This window comes from Musca autumnalis, unplaced genomic scaffold (assembly GCF_047663935.1).
Source record: "Musca autumnalis isolate F117 unplaced genomic scaffold, ASM4766393v1 scaffold_1, whole genome shotgun sequence".
Lineage (NCBI taxonomy): Eukaryota > Metazoa > Arthropoda > Insecta > Diptera > Muscidae > Musca > Musca autumnalis.
In genome coordinates this window covers 289,133,985-289,157,546 of record NW_027411644.1, presented here as the reverse complement: position 1 = coordinate 289,157,546, position 23,562 = coordinate 289,133,985, and the positions used below count along the sequence as shown (strand labels likewise).

General features: G+C 31.2%; 2 protein-coding genes across 5 annotated transcripts in view; one reads left to right on the top strand and one right to left on the bottom strand.

Annotated features, from left to right (window-relative positions):
- Inx3 (innexin 3) overlaps nucleotides 1–16,432 on the top strand; it is a 35,860-nt gene extending 19,428 nt beyond the window's left edge. The window contains exons 3-6 of the mRNA XM_073961603.1: nucleotides 14,169–14,377; nucleotides 14,440–14,900; nucleotides 15,008–15,161; nucleotides 15,230–16,432. Coding sequence (XP_073817704.1) covers nucleotides 14,169–14,377; nucleotides 14,440–14,900; nucleotides 15,008–15,161; nucleotides 15,230–15,412 — 1,007 coding nt within the window. The 3' untranslated portion in view covers nucleotides 15,413–16,432. The remainder of the gene's footprint in view (nucleotides 1–14,168; nucleotides 14,378–14,439; nucleotides 14,901–15,007; nucleotides 15,162–15,229) is intronic.
- Nucleotides 1–23,562, bottom strand: part of spg (dedicator of cytokinesis spg) — a 296,364-nt gene that overhangs the window by 119,050 nt on the left and 153,752 nt on the right. The window lies entirely within an intron of this gene.

Sequence of the window (23,562 nt, the reverse complement as noted above, 5' to 3'; positions counted from 1 at the left end):
TTCAGCGAACTTTTTCAGAAGAAAATGTCAATTCAGCTAACTTTTTCCGTAGAAAAAGTGAATTCAACGAACTTTTTCAGATCGAAAAGTGAATTCAGTGGATTTTTTTCAGTAGACTAATTGAATTCAGCGAACTTTTTCAATGGAAAAATGTAGTTCAGCGAACTTTTACAATAGAAAAAGTGAATTCAGCAAATATTATCATTAAGAGTGTGTATTCAGCAAAAGTGTTCCTTCAGAAATTAAATCTCCAAGATAATTTTCAAGACAAAGTTGAATTCAGTGAACTGTTATCTCTATAAAAAGTGAATTCAGCAACTTTTTCAGTAGAAAAACTGATTTCAGCGATCTTTTTTAAATATAAAAAGTGAATTCAGCTAATTTTTTCAGTACAAAATGTGAATTCAGTGGACTTTTTCAGCAGATAAAGTCAATTCAGCAAACTTTTTCCGTGGAGAAAGTCAATTCTGTGAACTTTTTCAGTAGCAAAATTGAATTCAGCTAATTTTTTCAGAATAACTAGTGAATTCAGAGAAATTTTTAATAGAAAAAGTGAATTCAGCGAACACGTTCAATAGAAAAATTAAATTCAGCATACTCTTCAGTAGAAAAAGTTAATTCAGCTAACTTTTTCTGTACAAAAAGTCAATTCAGCGAACTTTTCTAGTAGAAAAACTGAATTTAGTATTTTTTCTTCAAAAATTAAATCCCCAAAATTATTTACTATTCTCATATTCAATTTGCCCATCATCCGAATCTCTTGCTGCAACCAATTACATATTAAACAAATCTCTTGACATTAAATTGCCATTAAAAATCATTTCATAAAAACATTAATTTCTGTACACCATAAATTACTTATCACTTAATGTCCCAACTACAGATGACCAGAGTTTATTTATTGATGTTTTTGATTTTTTTCCTACGAAAAAATCATAAAGAAAACACAAAAAAACCTCAGACACTTTCACACGTAACACATTTTTGCCGGCTTCTTTGTACACATCGTCATGATGACCAGCGGTGGCGGCATTCAATCCTCTCCATAGGACCCCCACAATTACAAACATGCATACATTGTCTACTCACCAAAAAGTAGTTTCCCCAAATGTGATTCATAAACGGATTCCATGAAAAAAAATCACTTCGTGTTTGATGTGGTGTGGTCTGTGCTGTGTGAAATAGCCGCCATTAAATCGTTTAGCTTGGCCAATCATTCATTCAGTCACATCGCTCGCAAGTCAAATGAAAATAAACAAAATCTCCGATCAAATCATGAGAAGAGAAAAAGATATTCAAATAAATTGTGCCATACATTGTAAATGGTCATTGCCAAAGAAGAAGAAGAATAAAGAAAGAACGTCGTAGGTACCATAAATGACTTAATTACAAGATTTGCAAGACAAAAAGCCATTGCCTCTTTTTAATTTGTTCACATGATCAAATAAATGCTACACATTTAGAATTTTAATGGAATTTTGAAATGGGAATAGGTAGAAATCATTAACTTGTTAACAGTGTTAAATAACAATAAAATGGCAAATTGGGTTATGGCAAATGATTCACTGAAAGCTAAAACGAAAAGTAAATGTAAACTCAGCAAACATCTTTAATAGAAAAAGTCAATTCAGTGAACTTTTTCAGTAGGAAAAGTGAATTCAGCACACTTTTAGTAGAAAAAGTGAATTCAGCAAACTTATTCAATAGAAGAAGTTAATTCAGCAAACAATTTTAATAGAAAAAGTGAATTCTGCGAACTTTTTAATTGAAAAAGTGGATTCAGCTAACTTTTTCAATAGAAAAAGTGAACTAAGCCAACTTTTCAGTATAAAAAGTAAATTCAGCAATCTTTTTAAGTAGAAAAAGTGAATTCATCAAGCATTTTCAATAGAAAAAAAGCGAATTTAGCGAACTGAGCAAACTTTTTCATGCGAAAAAGTGAATTCAGCAAACTTTCCCAGTAGAAAGAATGAACTCTGTAAACATTTTCAATAGAAAAAGAAAATTCAGCAAACATGTTCAATATAAAAAGTGAATTCAGCTAACTTTTGAGTAGAAAAAGTGAATTCAGCAAACATTTACAATAGAAAAAGTGAATTCAGCAATAGAAAAAGTGAATTTGGCTATATATTTTAGTAGAATCAGTAAATTCAGCGAACATTTGCAATAGAAAAGGCGAATTCAGCAAACATTTTCAGTAGAAAAAGTGAATTCTGCAAACGTTTTCAGAAGAAAAAGTAAATTCAACTAACTTTTTCAACAGAAAAAAATAGAAAAAGCGAATTCAGCAAACCTTTTCAGTGGGAAAAGTGAATTCAGCAAACTTTTTCATTGGAAAAATTTAATTCAGCAAAGTTTTTAAATAAAAAAGTGACATCAGCAAATTTTCAGAAGAGACAGTAAATTCAGCAAACATTTGCAATAGAAAAAGTGAATTCTGCAAACGTTTTCAGAAAAAAAAGTAAATTCAGCTAACTTTTTCAACAGAAAAAAATAGAAAATGCGAATTCAGCAAACCTTTTCAGTGGGAAAAGTGAATTCAGCAAACTTTTTCATTGGAAAAATTTAATTCAGCAAAGTTTTTTAAATAAAAAAGTGAATTCAGCTTTTTTTTAGTAGAAAAAGTGAATTCAACAAAGTTTTTAAATAGAAAAAGTGCATTCAGCTAACATTTTTAGTAGAAAAAGTGAATTCTGCAAACTTTTTCACTAAAAAGTGAATTCAGCAAACTTTTGGAGCAGTAAAAGTGAACTCCGCTAAATTTTTAGTCGAAAAAGTGAATTCCGCAAACTTTTTGCGTAGAAAAACTAAATTCAGCGAACTTTTTCAACAGAAAAAGTGAATTCAGCAAACATTTGCAATAGAAAAAATGAATTCAGCAAACTTATGGTGCAGAAAAAGTGAATTCCGGTAAATTTTTAGTCGAAAAAGTGAATTCCGCAAACCTTTTTCCGTAGAAAAACTAAATTCAGCGAATGTTTTCAACAGAGGGTGAATGCAGCGAACATTTTCATTAGAAAAAGTTAATTCAAAGTACATTTTCTAAAGAAAAAGTTAATTCAGCAAATTTTTTTAGTAGAAAAAGTGAATTCTGCAAACTTTTTCACTAAAAAAAAGTGAATTCAGCAAACTTTTGGAGCAGAAAAAGTGAATACCGCTAAATGTTTAGTCGAAAAAGTGAATTCCGCAAACATTTTTCCGTAGAAAAACTAAATTCAGCGAACTTTTTCAACAGAAAAAGTGAATGCAGCGAACATTTCATTAGAAAAAGTTAATTCAAAGTACATTTTTTAAAGAAAAAGTTAATTCAGCAAACTTTTTTAGTAGAAAAAGTAAATTCAGCACACTTTTTCATTAGAAAAAGTGAATTCAGCAAACATTTGCAATAGAAAAAGTGAATTCAAAGTACATTTTCTAAAGAAAAAGTTAATTCAGCAAATTTGTTCAGTAGAAAAAGTGAATTCGGCAAATTTTTTGTAAAAAAAATTGAATTCAGCAAACTTTTTCGAAAGAAAAAGTGAATTCAGCAGACATTTTCAAACGAAATTCAGCAAGTATTTTTCGCAGAAGTGAATTCAGCAAATATTTTCCATAGAAAATGTTAATTCAGAAAACTTTTTTAGTGGGAAAAGTGAATTCAGTGAACATTTCAATAGAAAAAAATGAATTCAGCTAACTTTTTCAGTAGAAAAAGTGAATTCAGCCAACATTTCCAGTAGAAAACGTGAAGTCAGCGAATACTTTTAGTAAAAAAGTGATGTCTTAAAATTTTGCAGAAGAAAAAGGGAATTCACCAAACTTTTGATTTAAAAAAAGTTTGCTGAATTGAAGTTTTTTCCTTTAAAAAAGTTTGCTGAATTCACTTGTTTTCATTTTTTCTATAGAAAAACACCACTAAAGTATTTTTCCCTTAACAAAAGCTAGCTGAATTTACATGTTCTTTTGAAAAAGTTAGCTGAATAGTAGATTTAGGGTAGAAAAACTTAGCTGAATTTAGTTTTTCTTTGAAAATTTGTTCCCAACTTTACTTTTTCATTAAAAAAAAAACAAACTGAATACTTGTTTAGAAAAACTTAACTCAATTTGGATTTTTTTTTCATTTTAAAAATCTTATAACAATTGTTCAAAAAAAAAATGTCCAAATCTCTACTTGAGAACTGAACTAAAACTTTGTTTATGGTTTGTTGCAGCAAGTACTCTTCTTGTTGTCTTATTGCCCATATATTTTGCCACACTTCACTAAGCTTATCCACCACCACCCATGCTCTTCTCCATCAAGAGTTATCATTTGAAATGCACCATAAATATTTAAGAGATGGCTTCGGCTTCACCCATATCTGCATACACACAATGGTACTTGAATATAAAGTTGGACCTTTTTGACTTAACTGAGAACTGGCTTTTTAATAGGCTTCAAACTTTTTTGTTTGAGGGACCAAAGTTTTTTATATTTTCTCTGGTCTTTTTTTTTTTTGATTGGAGATAAAGTGGTGGGGATCATATAAAAAATACATACAATGCTCATATATCTAAAGATAGGTGGTATATACTACTACATGATATATACAAAATACCCATGGCTACTATCTTCGTCGTCGTCGGTACATTGGTAGATGGCAAACAAACAAACCCAACCAACCAACAACATACCATCAAACCTTAACTGCATTGTAATGACGTGAGTTGGATTTTAACCAAGCAACTAACCAACCGAACGGACGACCAACCATTGGAGTGACTATGAAATGCACTTGGTTTTCTTTTCTTTTTTCATTTGAGGTTTTTTCTTTTTTTTTTTGGGAGTGGTGCCCATTTTTATTGGAATAATTAAAGAGAAATACATAAAAACAACAAATTCTTTAGAAACTTTGTCACATTTGTACACTGTGTTGTTTTTCACACATTACAACAAACACGAACAAGAATATTGGGTTTCGTTTTGTTGTTGCTTTTGTTGCTGAAGAGTTTGTTAAACTCCAATTTTAAAGCATATCAACTATCCGATCATTTGTTATTGTAAACTGGCAATGGCTATGCCATAGACTTCCCTATACGGTCTAGATAGTATCACACAATTCAAACATGATAGTTGTACGTGATGATAATGGTGATGAGGAGGAGTTGTTGGAAAAGCGATATTAAATGTTGAAATATGAAATGTGAGTTTTCTTTATTTTGAAATCTAAGAAGAAACCTATAAAGTTCTTTGTTCTGACAACTAATCGAGAAAAGAGTTAAAATTTGAATTTTTTGCTAGCCGAATTGCGATTTATTTTAGAGAAACTTAGATGAAATGACTTTTTTTCAGGAAAAGTTAGCTGAATTCAGTTTTTTCTGAAAAACTGAAATGTTGTCTAAGATGGCAAAAATAAGTTCAACTAAACTTTTCTTTAGAAAAAGTGAATTCAGCTAAGTTTTTCTTTAGAAAAGGTAAAATCAGCTAGCTTTTCTCTATGGAAAAAATGTATTCAGCCAACTTTTTCTAAGAAAAATGCATTCAGCTAAGTTTTTTTTAGAAAAAGTGAATTCAGCTAACTTTTCTCTATGGAAAAACTCTATTCAGCCAACTTTTTCTAAGAAAAAACTAACTTTTAGAATTTAGCTAAACTTTCATTAGAAAAAAGAGAATTCAGCAAACACTTCTCTATGGAAAATCTCTATTCAGCTAACTTTTTTTCAGAAAAAATTAATTTAGCTAACTTTTTCTAAAGAAAAGTTTAATTCAGCTAACTTTTTTATGGAAAAACTATATTCGGCGAACTTTTTCTAAGAAACATTTAACTTTTGAAAGTGAATTCAGCTAAATTGTCATTAGAAAAAGTGAATTCAGCAAACATTTCTCTATAGAAAAACTCTATTTAGCTAAACTTTTAGAAGAAAAAGTCAATGCACGGAAAATCTATATTCAGAAAAATTTTTTAAAGAAAACGTAAGTTCAGCTAAATTTTGTATAGAAAAGTTCTTATAGAAACTCTCTATTCAGCAAATTTTTTCTATAGAAAAAGTGTATTCACCTAATTAATTCTATAGGAAAAGTAAATTCAGCTAAATTTTCATTAGAAAAAGTGAATTCAGCAAACATTTATCTATGGAAAATTCTATTCAGCTAATTTTTCTATAGAATAAATCAATTCAGCTAACTTTCTCTATGGAACATCTCAATCCAGCAAACATTTTCAATGGAAAAAGCGAATTCAGCTAGAAAAAGTCAATTCAGCTAAATTGTTCTATAGAAAAAGTCAATTCCGCTAAATTTTTCTATAGAAAAAGAGTATTCACCTAATTTATTCTTTAGGAAAAGTAAATTTAGCTAAATTTTCATTAGAAAAAGTGAATTCAGCAAACATTTATCTATGGAAAATCTCTATTTAGCTAACTTTTTCTATCGAAAATGTAGGGAAAATCTCAATTCAGCTATTTTTTCTATAAAAAAATCAATTCAGCTAACTTTCTCTATGGAAGATGTCAACTCAGCAAACATTTTCTATGGAAAAAGTGAATTCAGCTAACAGTTTCCATAGAAAAATTTCATTCAGCTAACTGTTTCTATAGAAAAAATCAATTCAGCTAGCTTCTTCAATGAAAAAAGTCAATTCAGCAAACATTTTCTGTGGAAAAAGTGAATTTAAGTAACTTTGTCCATAGAAAAAGTAAATTCTGCTAACGTTTTCTATAGAAGAAGTCAATTCTGCTAACTTTTTCTATATAAAAAGTCAATTCTGCTAACTTTTTCTATAGAAATGTCAATTCAGCTAATTTTATCTATAGAACATACCAATTCAGCAAATATTTTCTATGGAAAAAGTGAATTCAGCTAACAGTTTCCATAGAAAACTTTCATTCAGCCAACGTTTTCTATAGAAAAAATCAATTCAGCTAGCTTCTTCGATGAAAAAAGTCAATTCAACAAATATTTTGTGTGGAAAAAGTGAATTTAAGTAACTCTGTCCATAGAAAAAGTCAATTCTGATAACGTTTTCTATAGAATAAATCAATTCAGCAAACTTTTTTCATAGAAAAAGTCAATTCAGCTAACTTTGTTCATAGAAAAAGTCAATGCAGCTAACTTTTTTCATAGAAAAAGTCAATTCAGCTAACTTTTTTATAGAAATGTCAATTCAGCACATATTTTCTATGGAAAAAGAGAATTCAGCTAAAAAATACAGCTAGAAAAAGTCAATTCAGCTAAATTTTTCTATATAAAAGTCAATTCAGCTATATTTTTTATAGAAAAGTCAATTCAGCTAACTTTCTCTATGGAGCATGTTAACTTAGCAAACATTTTCTATGGAAAAAGTGAATTCAGCTAAGAGTTTCCACAGAAAATTTTCATTCAGCTAACTTTTTCTATAGAAAAAATCAATTCAGCTAGCTTCTTAGATGAAAAAAGGCAATTCAGCTGACATTTTCTGTGGAAAAAGTGAATTTAAGTAACTTTGTCCATAGGAAAAGTCAATTCTGCTAACTTTTTCTATAGAAATGTCAATTCAGCTAATTTTCTCTATAGAACATACCAATTCAGCAAATATTTTCTATGGAAAAAGTGAATTCATCTAGCAGTTTCCATAGAAAAATTGCATTCAGCTAACTTTTTCTATAGAAAAAATCAATTCAGCTAGCTTCTTCGGTGACAAAAGGAAATTCAGCAAACATTTTATGTGGAAAGTGAATTTAAGTAACTTTGTCCATAGAAAAGTCAATTCTGCTAACTTTTTCTATAGAAAAAGTCAATTTAGCAAACTTTTTCATACAAAAAGTCAATTCAGCTATATTTTTTATAGAAAAGTCAATTCAGCTAATTTTCTCATGGAACATGTCAATTCAGCAAACATTTTCAATGGAAAAAGTGAATTCAGCTAAAAAATTAAGCTAGTAAAAGTCAATTCAGTTAAATTTTTCTATAGAAAAAGTCAATTCAGCTAACTTTTTCTTTAGAAAAAGTATATTCAGCTAACTTTTTCTATAGAAAAATTCAATTCAGCTAAGCATTTCCATAGAAAAATACAATTCAGTTATGTTTTTCTTAAGAAAAGGAAATTCAGCTAACTCTTTCTGTGAAAAAAAAATTAATTCAGCTAAGTTTCTCTTTAGAAACGTTAATTCAGCTAACATTTTCTATTGTAAAATTCATTCCAACAAACGTTTCGAATAGAAAATGTCAATTCAGCGAACTTTTACTACCGAAAAACTCAATTCAGCTAACATTTAGTATATAAAAATAACCCTAACCCGTTTTTTTTATCGAAATAAAAAATTAAATAATTTATTGGTCACTTCTAGAGAATTTTCTAAATAAAGTTTGTTTCATCTCTTCTTCTTCTTCAAAAAAGTATAAACTTTTCTCCATTCGTCTGGAGGGCCTGGGCAAATAAACAAAAGTTGTAAATCCCTTTTGAAAGTATCTCCCAACAGTATAGAGAGAATAAAAATAAACTAAAGACAATGAATGGGAGGCACTTTTCAACATAAAACGCTTCATTTAAAGTAAAATGTATTAAAGATACTTGCTCGATAGCTCCCATGCTCCCTCCGCTTGGACATTTCTTACACATAGGCGGCTGGGATGTTGCGGATTTTGTTACCCCCATATGATGATGCTGGTCAAACAGCACCACCAGCAACTAGGGGTATCTTTGCCAATATGTCCCGTAAATAAGAGAAATGAAGAACTTTTCTTCCTGTATCTCTCTTTCGCTTTGTATGCTGCTTCCATGCCATGCATGTCGGCAGGCTCAAATGAACATTTGTAGTGTGTCATTGTTGTTAAAAAGGGGGTATCATCATGTCGGGCAAACGATGGCAAATGAAAAGTAGTTATCTATGATTTTAATGGAGAAATCCAGAGGAACAAAAATGATTGTATGTCTGTGACCTCTCCACACACATTGAACTGTGGCGGCCACTGGTGGCCACAATGACCACTACTGAGCGGTGGAGGGACGGAACGACCGTCGTCGACCAGCACCACCACCTCCATCAACACCAATACCATAACCGCATATTGTCTTAGTTTTCTGACATGAACGATGATGATGATGATTTGTACAAATGTAGGTGGTGGTGTGATGGTGGTTTTAGTGCACTGTGTGGTTGAAGAGGGACAGACGACATAGAGAAGATAGTTACAGCAAGGATTAACCCATTATGATGATGATGAGGATTGATTGGAAGAGATTAAAGGTGATGGTTTTAATATGGTTTATTATGGGGAAAATAGCGAAATTATATTAGAATAAAGTTGCTGAATTCGATTTTTTCTAAGGAAAATGTTAGCTGAATTAACTTTTTCTATAGGAAAAGTTAGCTGAATTCAATGTTTCTATGAAAAAAGTTAGCTGAATTCACTTTTTCAAAGAAATAAGTTAACCGAATTCACTTTTTCTATGAAAAAAGTTAGATGAATTAATTTTATCCGTGAACAAAGTTTGCTGAATTCACTTTTTCAATGGAACAAATTAGCTGAATTCACTTTTCTATGAAAAAAGTTAGCTGAATTCATTTTATCCGTGAACAAAGTTTGCTGAATTCACTTTTTCAATGGAACAAGTTAGCTGAATTCACTTATTCAAAGGAAAAAGTTAGCTAAATTAATTTTATTCATAAAATATGATAGCTGAATACAGTTTTTCTATGAAAAAGTTACCTGAATTCACTTTTTTTATAGAAAAAGTTAACTGAATTCACTTTTCAAAGAAAAAAAGTTAGCTGAATTCACTTTTTCTATAGAAAAAGTTAGCTGAATTCTCTTTTTCTATAGAAAAAGTTAGCTGAATTCACTTTTTCTGTGAAGTTTTTTTGAAAAAGTTTGCTTAATTCCCTTTCTCTATTGAAAAAGGTTATTAAATTCACTTTTTCAATGGAAAAGGTTTGCTGAATTCACTTTTCCTGTGGATAAAGTTGGCTGAATTCACTTTTTCTATGAAAAAAAGTTAGCTGAATTCATTTTATCCATGAACAAAGTTTGCTGAATTCACTTTTTCAATGGAAAAACTTAGCTGAATTCACTATTTCTATGAAAAAAGTTAGCTGAATTCACTTTTTCAAAGAAAAACGTTAGCTAAATTATTTTATTCATAAAATAAGATAGCTGAATAAATTTTTTCTATGAAAAAGTTAGCTGAACTCACTTTTCAAAGGAAAAAAGTTAGCTGGATTCACTTTTCTATAAAGAAAATTCACTTTTTCTGCAGAAAAAGTTAGCTGAATTCACTTTTTCTATAGAAAAAGTTAGCTGAATTCACTTTTTCTGTAGAAAAAGTTAGCTGAATTCCCTTTTTCTATGGAAAAAGTTAATTGAATTCACTTTTTCAATGGAAAAGGTTTGCTGAATTCACTTTTTCTACGGATAAAGTTAGCTGAAGTCACTTGTTCAGTGGAGAAAGCCAGCTGAATTAATTTTATCCATATTACATTTAGCTGAATTCACTTTTTCAAAGGAAGAAGTTAGCTGAATTTAGTTTTTCTAGGGAAAAAGTTAGCTGAATACACTTTTTGTATGGAAAAGTTACCTAAATTAATTTTTTCTGCTGAAAAAGTTGCCAGAATTCACTTTTTGTAACGGAAAAGTTAGCTGAATACACTTTTTGTACGGAAAAAGTTAGCTGAATTCACTTTTTCTTTGGAAAAAGTTACGTGAATTCACTTTTTCCATGAAACAAATTAGCTGAATTCACTTTTGCTATAGAAAAAGTTAGCTAAATTAATTTTATCCACTAAAAGAGTTAGCTGAATCCACTTTTCTATGAGAAAATATAGCTGAATACATTTTTTCTATTGAAAAAGTTAGCTGAATTTACTTTTCAATTGAAAAAGTTAGCTGAATTCACTTTTCCTATGGAAAAAGTTAGCTGAATTCGCTGTATCTATGAAAAAAGTCATTTTATCCATGAAAAAAGTTAGCTGAATTCACTTTTTTAAAGAAACAAGATATCTGAATACACTTTTTCTATGAAAAAAGTTAGCTGAATTCATTTTATCCATGAACAAAGTTTGCCGAATTCACTTTTTCAATGGAAAAACTTAGCTGAATTCACTATTTCTATGAAAAACTTAGCGGAATTCACTATTTCTATGAAAAAAGTTAGCTGAATTCACTTTTTCGATGAAAAAGTTAACTGAATACTTTTTTTTCAGTGAAAAAAGTTAGCTAAATTCACTTTTTCGATGAAAAAGTTAACTGAATACTTTCTTTTCAGTGAAAAAAGTTAGCTAAATTCACTTTTTCAAAGGAAAAAGTTAGCTAAATTAATATTATTCATGAAATAATTTAGCTGAATACATTTTTCCTATGAAAAAGTTAGCTAAATACACTTTTTATTGAAAAAGTTAACTTTATTCACTTTTCGAAGAAAAAAGTTAGCTGAATTCACTTTTTCTATAGAAAAAGTTAGCTGAATTCACTTCTTCTGTAGAAAAAGTTAGCTGAATTCCCTTTTTCTATAGAAAAAGTTAGTTGAATTCACTTCTTCTGTAGAAAAAGTTAGCTAAATTCCCTTTTTCTATGGAAAAGGTTGCTGAATTCAATTTTTCTGCGGATAAAGTTAGCTGAATTCACTTGTTCAATGGAGAAAGTCAGCTGAATTAATTTTATTCATTTTACAGTTAGCTGAGTTTACTTTTTTCAATGGAAGAAGTTAGCTGAATTTAGTTTTTCTAAGGAAAAAGTTAGCTGAATGCACTTTTTGTATGAGAACGTTAGCTGAATTAATTTTTTCTACTGAAAAAGTTAGCTGAATTAGTTTTTTCTACGGAAAAAGTTAGCTGAATACACTTTTTGTATGGAAAAATTTAGCTGAATTCACTTTTTCTTTGGAAAAAGTTAGCTGAATTCACTTTTGCTATAGAAAAAATTAGCTAAATTAATTTTATCCATGAAAAGAGTTATCTGAATCCACTTTTCTATGAATAAAAGATAGCTGAACACATTTTTCCTATTGAAAAAGTTAGCTGAATTTAGTTTTCAATTGAAATAGTTAGCTGATTTCACTTCTCCTATAGAAAAAGTTAGCTGAATTCACTGTATCTTTTTTTCAATGAAAAAAGTTTGCTGATTTCACTTTTTCAACAAAAAAAGTTAGCTGAATTCACAATATGTATGGAAAAAAGTTAGCTGAATATACTTTTCAATGGAAAAATTTTAGCTGAATTCACTTTTATATATAGAAAAATTTAGCTAAGTGCACTTTTTCTATCGAAAAAATTAGGTGAGTTCACTTTTTCTATGGAAAAAGTTAGTTAAATTCACATTATCTATGAAAAAACTTAGCTGAATTCACTTTTCCTATTGAAAAAGTCTACTAAATTCACTGTATCTATGAAAAAGTTATCCGAATTCATTTTATCCATTGAAAAAAGTATGCTGAATTCACTTTTTCGAAGAAAAAAGTTAGCTGAATTCACATTATCTATGAAAAAAGTTAGCTAAATTAACATTATCTATGAAAAAAGTTAGCTGAATTCACTTTTCCTGTTGAAAAAGTCAAGTCAATTCACTTTTTCTATGAAAAAAGTTAGCTGAATTCCCTTTTTCAAAGGAAAAATGTATCTGCAATTATTTTTTATATGAAAAAAGTTAACTGAATTCACTATTTCTATGGGAAAAGATAGCTGAAATCACTTTTTTGATAGGAAAATGTTAGCTGAATTTACTATGGAAAAAAGTTTGCTGAATTCACTTTTTTGTGGAAAAAAGTTAGCTGAATTCACTTTTTCAATTGAAAAAAGTTAGCTGAATTTACTTTTTCTAAGGAAAAGGTTAGCTTAATACACTTTTTGAATAGAAAAAGTTAGCTGAATTCAATTTTTCTATGAGGAAAGTTTGCTGAATTCACTTTTTCTGTGAAAAAAGTCCTGTGGAGTCAATTTGTCTATACAAAAAAGTTAGCTGAATTCACTTTTTCAATAGAAAATATTTGATGAATTCACATTTTCTATTATTTTCTAAAGAAACAGTTAGCTGAATGCACTTTTCCTATGGAAAGTGTTATTTTCTATGAAAAAAGTTAGCTGAATTCACCTTTTCAATGGAAAAAAGTCGGCTTAATTCACTTTTCTATGAAAAAAGTTAGCTAAATTATTTTTTTGTTGTGTAAAAAGTTAGCTGAATTCACTTGTTTTATGGAAAACGTTAGCTGAATTCATTTTTCAAAGGAAAAAAGTTAGCTGAATTATTTTTTTCTATGAAAAAAGTTAGCTGAATTCACGTTTTCTATAGAAAAATTTAGCTGAATTCAATTTTCTATGGAAAAAGTTAGCTAAATTGACTTTTTTGTTGAAAATGTTAGCTGAATTCACTTTACCTATGAGGAAAGTTAGCTGAGTTCTTTTTTCTATAGACAAATTTAGCTGAATTATTTTTTTATGGCAAAAAAGTTAGCTGAATTCACTTGTATTATGGAAAAAGTTAACTGAACTCACTTTATCTTTGAAAAAAGTTAGCTGAATTGACTTCTTCGATGAAAAAAAATTAGCTGAATTCACTTTATCTATGAGGAAAGTTAGCTGAATTCACTTTTCCTTTTGAAAAAGTCTACTGAATTCACTTTTTCTATGAAAAATGTTAGCTGAATTGAATTTATCTAAAGAAAAAGTTAGCTTTTCTATCAAAAAAGTTTGCTGAATTCACTTTTTCTACAAATGAATTCATTTTTCTATCAAAAAAGTTAGCCGAATTCACTTTTTCTACAGCTGAATTCATTTTTCTATCAAAAAAGTTAGCTGAAATGACTTTTCCTACAAAAAAACTTAGCTGAATTCACTTTTCCTGTGGAAAATTTTAACTTATTCCACTTTTTCTTTGGAAAAAGTTAGCTGAATTTTTTTTTTCTATAAAAAAAATATTGCTGAAGTTCTTGCAAAGAAAAGTGTAGGTTCTCTATACCCATTCCCCACAATGGGTTAATATGCAATTTGAAAACTTTGCAATATGACATAACCTAAAACATAATTGCATAATCCACACAAGCACAATGGCTTTTGCTGAGTATGTGTGTGGATATAAATTGTTGGCATAAAATGACTTTTGTAGAGTTTAAATTAAATTAGAATAAATTGTCCACACAATTTAAAAAGTAAGGGAACAATTTCGAATATTTAATAAAAGTTTATTTACTTATTTTTTATTTTAAAAAAATGTCAAATATTTATTAATTTTTTTTTTTTAATTTTAGGTGATCCCATATCGTGCATAAATGATGGTTCCATACCAATGCATGTTATCAATACCTTCTGTTGGATTACCTACACCTTTACCATACCGGGTCAACAGCATCGGCAAATTGGTACAGATGTGGCGTCTCATGGTTTGGGCAATGAATATGGTCAAGAGAGAAAATATCATAGCTATTATCAGTGGGTGCCGTTTGTGTTGTTTTTCCAGGTGAGTCATAAAATATGATTTCAAAATACTAAAATCTAATTTTGTTGTTGTTTTTTTCTTAGGGCCTCATGTTCTATGTACCCCATTGGATTTGGAAAAACATGGAAGATGGCAAAATGCGCATGATTACCGATGGCTTACGTGGCATGGTCTCTATACCGGAGGATTATCGCAAAGATCGCCAAAATCGCATTATCAAATATTTGATGGACAGTTTGAATTCCCATGCCGGCTATTCGTTTGCCTATTTCTTTTGTGAGGCTTTGAATTTTGTCAATGTCATTGTGAACATCTTTTTGGTGGATAAATTTTTGGGTGGTGCCTTTATGACCTATGGTACAGATGTCATTAAATTCTCCAATATGGATCAAAATGAACGTTTCGATCCAATGATTGAAGTTTTCCCCAGACTCACCAAGTGTACCTTCCACAAGGTTGGCCCCAGCGGTTCGGTGCAGAAACACGACACTTTGTGCGTTTTGGCTTTGAATATTTTGAATGAGAAGATTTATATTTTCTTGTGGTAAGTAGAGAGAGTTGAGAATTGACTTGATTTGATTCTTCCCAAACCCATTGGGATCCTTTTGAGAATGTTTTAATGCCATGTTTTCTCTTCATTTTTTTTCACAGGTTCTGGTTCATCATCTTGTCTGTCATCACTGGTATTTCTTTGGTTTATTCCTTTATGGTTGTCACCATGCCCACCACCCGCGAAACCATTATCAAGCGTTCTTATCGTTCTGGTCAAAGCAAGGAAATCTCAAGTCTTGTTAGACGCTTGGATGTAAGTTGAAATTTTTCCACTTAAAATTAAATTAAAAAAAATAATTCTATTTTGTATTTCTCTTGCAGATTGGTGACTTTTTGCTTTTGCATTTTGTTGGACAAAATGTCAATACCAAATCCTATTCAGAAATGGTACAGGAATTATGTAATCTCTTGGGTACCTCAAGGACCCCCTCGGCACCCTCAACATTGGAAATGCATCCAATTTATCCACAAGTGGATAGTTTTGGCAAAGAAACTGAAACATAAATTAGGCATTTTCAAAAATAGTCCACAGCAACAACAACAACATCAACAGCAACCACAATTCCAATGCAATGAATCATCCGACGACGATGGAAAGGCAACAAATGATTTCTCATTTTTATTATTTTATATAATTTTAAATTTTACAATCTTTTTTTATAAATACATATTTTAGTAAACCGCTCCTATAGATACATATTTTGTAATGCAAAAAAATTACATAATTTTATAATTATTTTTTTTTTTTTAATTTTATTTTAAACGATTTTTTTGTAAACCATTCTTATTGTTTTTTTTTATGATTTTGTAAAAAAATGTTTTGTCATTCTTGTACTCGAAAACAATCTGTGCAATTTATTTTTTTGTATAAATATCAGGCCAAAATTGAAAAATTATTTTTTACACATCTACAACAACACTGCCCTCCCCCCTCCTCCCACATATTTTTCAACTTTCAACAAATACTTTAAGTTACAACAACAACAAAAGACAAAGCATTTTATCAAATGTTTCAATTAACGACGACTTCGACTTCTCGAAAAATAATAATTTTATTTAATTTTAAAGAACGAAAAATAAAACGCCATCAATTATAGTAGAAAATATATAAGTTTAAAACAGATTTTCTTTTAAAAAATTACTTTTATCTTTTTAGCATACAATTATTGTTCTATGTAATTTTTTTGTAATTGTCTTCTATGAGTCCGTTAAACGCTTCCATTTGAAAAATTAAATTGAAAAAGGCTTTTTTAAAAAACAAAATCTAAAATGTACGTGTTATTGTCCTCCACCCAACCCCTCTAAATTCTTCTTTATTAGACTTTGTTAGTTAAGAAATATTTGCTATACATTTTTTATAATAATAACTAATAATGACATTTTTATAAAAATAAAAACTATATATTTTTAGAAATTTTGTTTATAAACAAAAGTATTGTGATTATGATGATAGAAAAACAAAAACTAATTTTGTATGCTACTTTTTTTAAAAAATAAATATTTACGATTTTAAATATAAATAAACCCATATTCGTTATCTTTGGCAGAATTTAAAATATATAAATCATGCATTTTGTCTCGGCAAGAGTTATTTATTTTCCAAGGCAATTTTGGATGTTTTGTCCGTGGATGGATTATATCGGTCCACTCCTTCAGGAACCTCCCACACAAAATTTGAAATAAGTGCAGTTTAGTGACAGGATGTTCGTGCGGCCCCCGTCATTGTAATTTTTTTCGAGGGCAAGTCCATAGTTCCCGAGATAATGGCACATAACCTCAAAAAAACGCCGCACTATGTCGCGAGTTCAAATAAACGGTGACCAAATATGAAACGAGTTGGCGTTGGCAGATGAATTTTGGTATAAGCACTTATAGTTCACTGACAATGTCGAGAGCAAAAAATTGGGATGGTCGGTCCACGTTTTGGGATAGTCTCCATGCAATGGTGCCTCTTAATGTTTCGGTATTTTGAATATTTTAGCTAAACTTATCAACCAAATTGGTTGAATTTTGAGATGCGGGGTTTTCACTTTACAAAAAACTTTTCCGATAAAAATTATGGACATAGGTCCACGTTTTGATATAGACCACATATAACGGTACCTCCCGATTTTCGGAATTTTGAAGATTTTACATATGTTTCACGCCCAAATACGCCGAAATTTTGCATTGAGGGTTTCCATGGACCAAAAAACTTTTCTGATAAAAATTATGTACATAGGCCCATGTTTTGATATAGCTCCAATAGAACAGTATCGCCCGATTTTCGGTATTTTCAAGGTTTTAGCCACATTAAACAACCAATGTAGCTGATATTTGGTATTTAGTCTTCGCCAGGTCTTGCGAAATATTTTTACAGAGAATTGTTGATATTGATATTTTAATATAACCCCCGTGGAACGGTACCGCCCAATTGTCGGGTTTTTAAGGTTTTAGGCAAATTATACACCCAAAATTACAGAAATTTGGTGTTTAGTCCTCATATATTTTTGTGAGTTTATTGAATACATCAAAATTTTGTCTTCAAATAAGAGAATTTTCCTTAAATTTTTTGACCGATTAATGGTCAGTAAACGGCACATTTTTTGTTAAAAATCGAAATTTTGACTTTGTATTCTTTTCCTTGACGGTATATTCTTTTTCGGGGACAACTCCATATTTTTTGAGATAATGGCCTGGAGCTCAAAAAATCTGCTGGCACTAACTAAACTTGGTTGTGGCTAACATAACACTCGCGTACATACCTGGATTACGTCCAAATATGGAACGTACATCGTACCACTCCTTAGGGTATCTCCCACACAAAATTTGGAACATGTAAAGTTTAAGGTTTTTTATAGCCTCAGCATTTATGCTAACGAGGGTATATGGTAATATTCAAAAAAGTTTTTCAATTGTTGAAGTTGAGGTTCACCATTTAATAAGTCGCGAACTGTTAATATATTTTATAAAATATGAATATATTTATATTAATTGAAGTGTTTTAGACACGATCTCATAATATGGACCATAACAAATAATTTTCGTGGAAGCTGCGTTGGTGGTAATATTAAAAAATGTCTAAAAATGTGTTGAAGTTTACAAGTGTTTTTGTGTTCTTTCTTGATTTCTGGTCAAACCACGGAAAATTCAGACATAAGCTCAAAGAAAGAATTGAAGAATACCCCTTGGGCAACATGGTTCTAATGTATGACTTTTCGATATATACACTGCATCCCCCTAAAATCGATGCTAACATTTTGAAGTTTTGAATTTTTCTTATAATTAGAGGGTGCAACTAGATAATAAACCAGGATTGTAGAACTCGGGATTCCACGTCGTTCGGTGTATATCACATGAGTGTGCTCCGTACAGCTTCCTAGTAATAGGAGTCCAAAGGCGAAAATTTGGTGCGTAAATTTTCTGAAAAAATCTATTTTTTGGCTTTAAAATTTACAATTTAAATTTACCAAAAATATATTTTTGAAATAATTTCCAACAATAAGTTTCCGTTCTTTGTTGTTGCTGTAATATGCAAGTTATAAACGCGATCTTTATAATTTTGGTCTCACATTTTTCTACGCGTTGTCTAGATTCTGTACGTATTTTTACATTATTTTTTTAGAGATTTTTTGGACTCTGATTTAGAATAAATAAAATTTATTCCAAGATTTCTTCAATATTTTTTTGATTTTCCGCGAAAGATATTAAATGCTGCTAATGATTCATATATACATGTTCTTATTACAACACAATAGGAAATTTTAAATATTTTTTTCTTTACATGAGAGTAAAATCGCATATAACTTTTGAGTGCAGCATCCAATTTTGTGAACGCGAACAGATTTGAAACCACGAGAGTAGATAGAGTAGATAAGTTAGAGTAGATAAGTTAATATAAACATTAAATGGGAAGTAAGCAAAAACAAAACCCTTTTAAACAATTTTGGTGTAATTTACGTTAAAGAGGTAAAATTATGATGATATTAAATCATTAATATGCTGATATTGGGATATTTGACATTTTCCAATAAAATTTTCTGTCAGCTTGTTTATCTTTTGTTGAACTAATTCGATGTCTGCCATATGATGTAGACGTTGAGTTGAGAATAACCATGGTGGGTTGTATATCATTTTGAGAATTTTTTTTGAGAAATTTGTAATTTTTTGATATGGCACATCGCCGATGATGACCATACTGGGGCGCCATAAAACATAAGTTGTTGAAAAATGCTTTTATAGAGTAGTTTTTTGTTATTTAAACTCAGCTCAGATCTTCTATTGATTAAAGGGTATAACAATCTGATGATTTTATTTATTTTATCCACAGCATATGGTGTGTGACTCTTAAATGTTATTCGGGTGTCCAGTATGAGACCCAAATATTTTACTTCGTTCTTCCAAGTAATGTTCTGGTTATTAAAAAGAATTTGTCGCTGTGGTATGAATCGCGGAGATCGTTTTCTTGTGAAGAATATAGCTTCCGTTTTGTCAGTATTGAGAAGAATTTTCCATTTGGAAAAATACTTGCTTAATGTTATCAAGGCTGATTCTAGGCAATCAATTATATTGTTTGATAATGTACCAGAACAAAGTATGGCGGTGTCATCTGCGAAGATTGATGCTGTGCATCCATGAAGATCAGGAAAATATGAGGTATATATGTTGTATAAAATAGGAGAAAGGCAGGAATCTTGTGGATATCCTGCGGCAATCGCTTTTCTCGCTGACCAGGATGAACCGATTGAGACCATGTATGTATGTTCTTTCACACAAGAAATTTTGTATAATTTTTGTGATTTCAATAGGGAATTTCAATTTGATCATTTTGTAGATCAGCCCGTTGTGCCAAACGCAATCAAATACTGACTTCACATCCAATAAGACCATACCTGTAGATTTGCCAGAGGAGAAATTATCATGAACAAAATCTCTTATTTTAAATAAGAGTTGGAAAACTTTAATAAAGGAGAATATTGTCAAATGAAAAAAATTATAAAGAAAATATTTTTCATTTGAAATTTTCATAGAACAAGAATCCAGCCCCAAATTAAATTGTTGTAAAATAAACGATGAGTAAAGTTGTTAAAAAGTTACAGAATCAGCCCCCAGGGTTGATGACACAACGCAGAACATCTGCCCAGCGTGCAACATGCTACGCTGCACCTTTTCAACTGCCCAGCCAAACCAACTTCCAGGTGACGTCCTTTCTGATCTTGAATTTGGAGGCAGATTCTTCTTCTTCTTCTTTATTGCCAATCCGTGTTCGGATGTTAGCGATCATACAATTATAATGCAGTGTTACATAAATTAACTTAACTAATTGTTAATATTATAGTACAATTAAATATGTTCTATTCAATTATCGAAAGGCTTCGGTTTCTGGCGGCATTTAAAAGAATTCGTTCGTTTTGCACACCCGTCCATTCTTTAATGTTACTTATCCATGTTGTTTCTTTTCTTCCTCTGGATCTTTTTCCTTCGATATTGGTCTGTATAATGGCTTGGAGCAGCTTATATTTTTCATTCCTCATTAAATGGCCCAAATAGGCAGTTTTTCTGGTTTTTATCATACGTGTAATTTGATGTTCGGTATTCATGCGTCTAAGCACTTCTTCATTTGAGATACGTTCAGTCCAACGAATTTTTAAAATACGGCGATATATCCACATTTCAAACGAATTTAATCTTTTCTGATCTGTTACTTTTACCGTCCAGGTTTCGGCTGAGTATAATAGTACTGGCCATATGTAACATTTAACAAAGCGCATTTTTGTTGTTAGGCTTATATCATGACTTGTAAGCGTTTTTTTATATTTAAAAAATGAATTTCGTGCCATTTCAATTCTGCACTTGATTTCTTTCGACATATCCCACTGATCATTAATCTGGACTCCCAGGTATTTAAACGTTTTAACTCTTTCTATTTCGGTATTACTTATTAACATAGGTGCAGTTGTTTCCACAGACTTTCTGCTCGCAATCATATATTTGGTCTTTTTTATGTTAATACGTAATCCATATATTTCGCTTGTTTTCACAAGTACATCTAATAATCTTTGTAGCCCCGCAAAACTGCTTGCTAGTAACGTAGTATCGTCGGCGTAACGGATATTATTAATTAGCGTATTGTTTATAGCAATACCAATGTTCTTTCTAGCAATGGATTCTACGAATATTTGTTCTGAATATATGTTGAATAGAAGGGGAGACAAAACACATCCTTGTCTTACACCCTTTGAAATTTGAACATTGTCTGTTAATTCACCATCTACATTAATATTTGCTACTTGATTCCAGTATAAATTTTTAATGCATCTTATATCCCATTCGTCTAGCCCAATAGAAGTCAAGATATTCATCAGTTTATCATGTTTCACCGTATCAAATGCTTTCTCATAATCGACGAAGCAAATATATACGTCTTTTTGAACTTCTCGACATTTTTGTATTAATACGTTACGTCCAAGTAGTGCTTCTCGCGTTCCCATACCTTCATTGAATCCAAATTGCGTCTGCCCCATGTGTGCCTCACATAGTGGGTATATTCTTCTGTGTATTATTTTTAGAAATATTTTCAGGGCATGGCTCATTAAACTAATTAACCTGAAGTCACCACACGTATTCGCATTATTTTTCTTGGGTATAGGTATAAATGTTGATTGGAGCCAATCTTGCGGATATTCCCCGGTAATATAAATTTGGTTAAACAACCCCAATAGTAGTTGTTTATTGTTTCCTTCTATTAATTTGAGTACTTCGACAGGTATATCATCTGGCCCCGGTGCCTTTTTGTCTTTCATAGATTTTATTGCCGATTCCAATTCTTCCTCATTGATTAGTCTTCCTGGAATACCGATTTGGTGTGTATTGGTTAGGAACTGGGTTCGACTCTCGTCAGTAAATAAATTTCTGATATATCTCTCCCATAGTTTACTCTTATCCTCACGTTCGTAGTGAGCTACATTATTATCGTCGCAAATAAACGCGGACGTTCTTTTTGCATATATACCGGATGCCTCTTTCATTTTTTTGTGGAGATTGAAATCGTCATGGAGAAGTTGTAATCTTTCAATTTCCTGGCAATCTCTGTTTATTTGTGCATTTTTCGCGGCACGAATTGCGGTTTTAATTTCTTGATTCAATTCCCAATATTTTTCATAGTTATTATTTCTGTATTTGCTCCGTTCTTCTCGAAGTGCACGTATTTCTTCTGTTATCCAGTTGTTCTTCTTCCGTCTAGTTGTAGTTGTACCTAATACATCTTTCGACACGTTGTTGATGGATTCTTTTAAACTGTTCCATTGCTGTTCATTGTTGTCCCCAACGAAGGATAGTTTGGCGTTTATTTGATCTTTCATTGTTTGTTTCATAAAGGGGTCGCTAAGCTTTTCGAAATCTATTTTCTTCCGGGGGTTTCTCCTGCGGGTGATAGCCAATTTTATACCAATCTTACAAAGTAGGAGGGTGTGATCTGATGGAACGTCAGCACCGGGATATGTGGAGCATCTACTCACGCAGGAAGAATATCGCTTATTGATAATTATGTAGTCGATTTGGTTTCTGACTATATTATTATTGCTGTCTTGTGGCGACTTCCAAGTATATAATCGTCTCGGATAGAGATTGAACATAGTGTTACTAATTTTAAACTTGTGTTCTTGGCAAAATTGAATTAGCCTTTCTCCTCTTTCGTTACGTTGGCCCAACCCAAATTTACCTGTAACATCAGTTGTTTCTTCCTTTCCAACTTTCGCATTAAAATCCCCCTGTATTATTGTGATATCATGGGGTTTCGTCATTATCAACACTTTTTCCACATCACTGTAAAATTGTTCTACCTCGAGATTGTCGCCATCACATGTGGGTGCATACACTTGTATTACGTTCAAGTTAACCGGTTTTCCGGATATTTTGATCATCATCACCCTATCCGAAATCGGGAAGCATCCTGTCACACTGGTTGTAATGTTACTTTTAACTAAGATAACAACGCCCTTTCTGTGGATTCCGTCAACATTGCCTGAGTGATAAACCTTTGTATTTTCAGAGAAGAACTCTGAGCTTTCGGTCCACCATGTCTCACTTATACCCAATATATCTATTTGCAGCCGCTTCATCTCGCTTATGGTGTTATCCAATTTTCCAAGCTCATAAAGACTTCGAACATTCCATGTTCCGATGTTAAGTTTTGTTTTACCTCCGGGGATTCTTAGCACCCTCGTTTGGCCGGAGACTGAGGGCCGATTGTTATTTTGTGTTTCCATTTTGATTGTATGATTTTCATGGGATATTACTTTAGTGGTTTCCCGTTGCCTTCTAAAGGGTTTGGAGTTTACCGTCTCCGCATTCAGCCGCTCCACTGGAGTACAGACGCTGTTTGCAGTCGCCCAATGTGGGAACAGACACTGCCTTTTCCCCCTTTTTTTTTGGTTCGCCCCGCATATTTTATTTTTGCGGTACCCTTCAGTGAGCAATCTCTGACGAGCATTCCCCTATCCACCACCTGGGGAGGCGTCCGATAGGAGAAAAAAAGTGAGGAAAAACAACTCCGCACGGCAGATTAGAATCAATAAAAAAGCCATAATAAAAACTGACGAGCAAGATTACTTATAAATTGAGGATTCGGTTTGAAAGAAACTTTGTAAAATTTCTTACAAATGTACGTGGTCCAA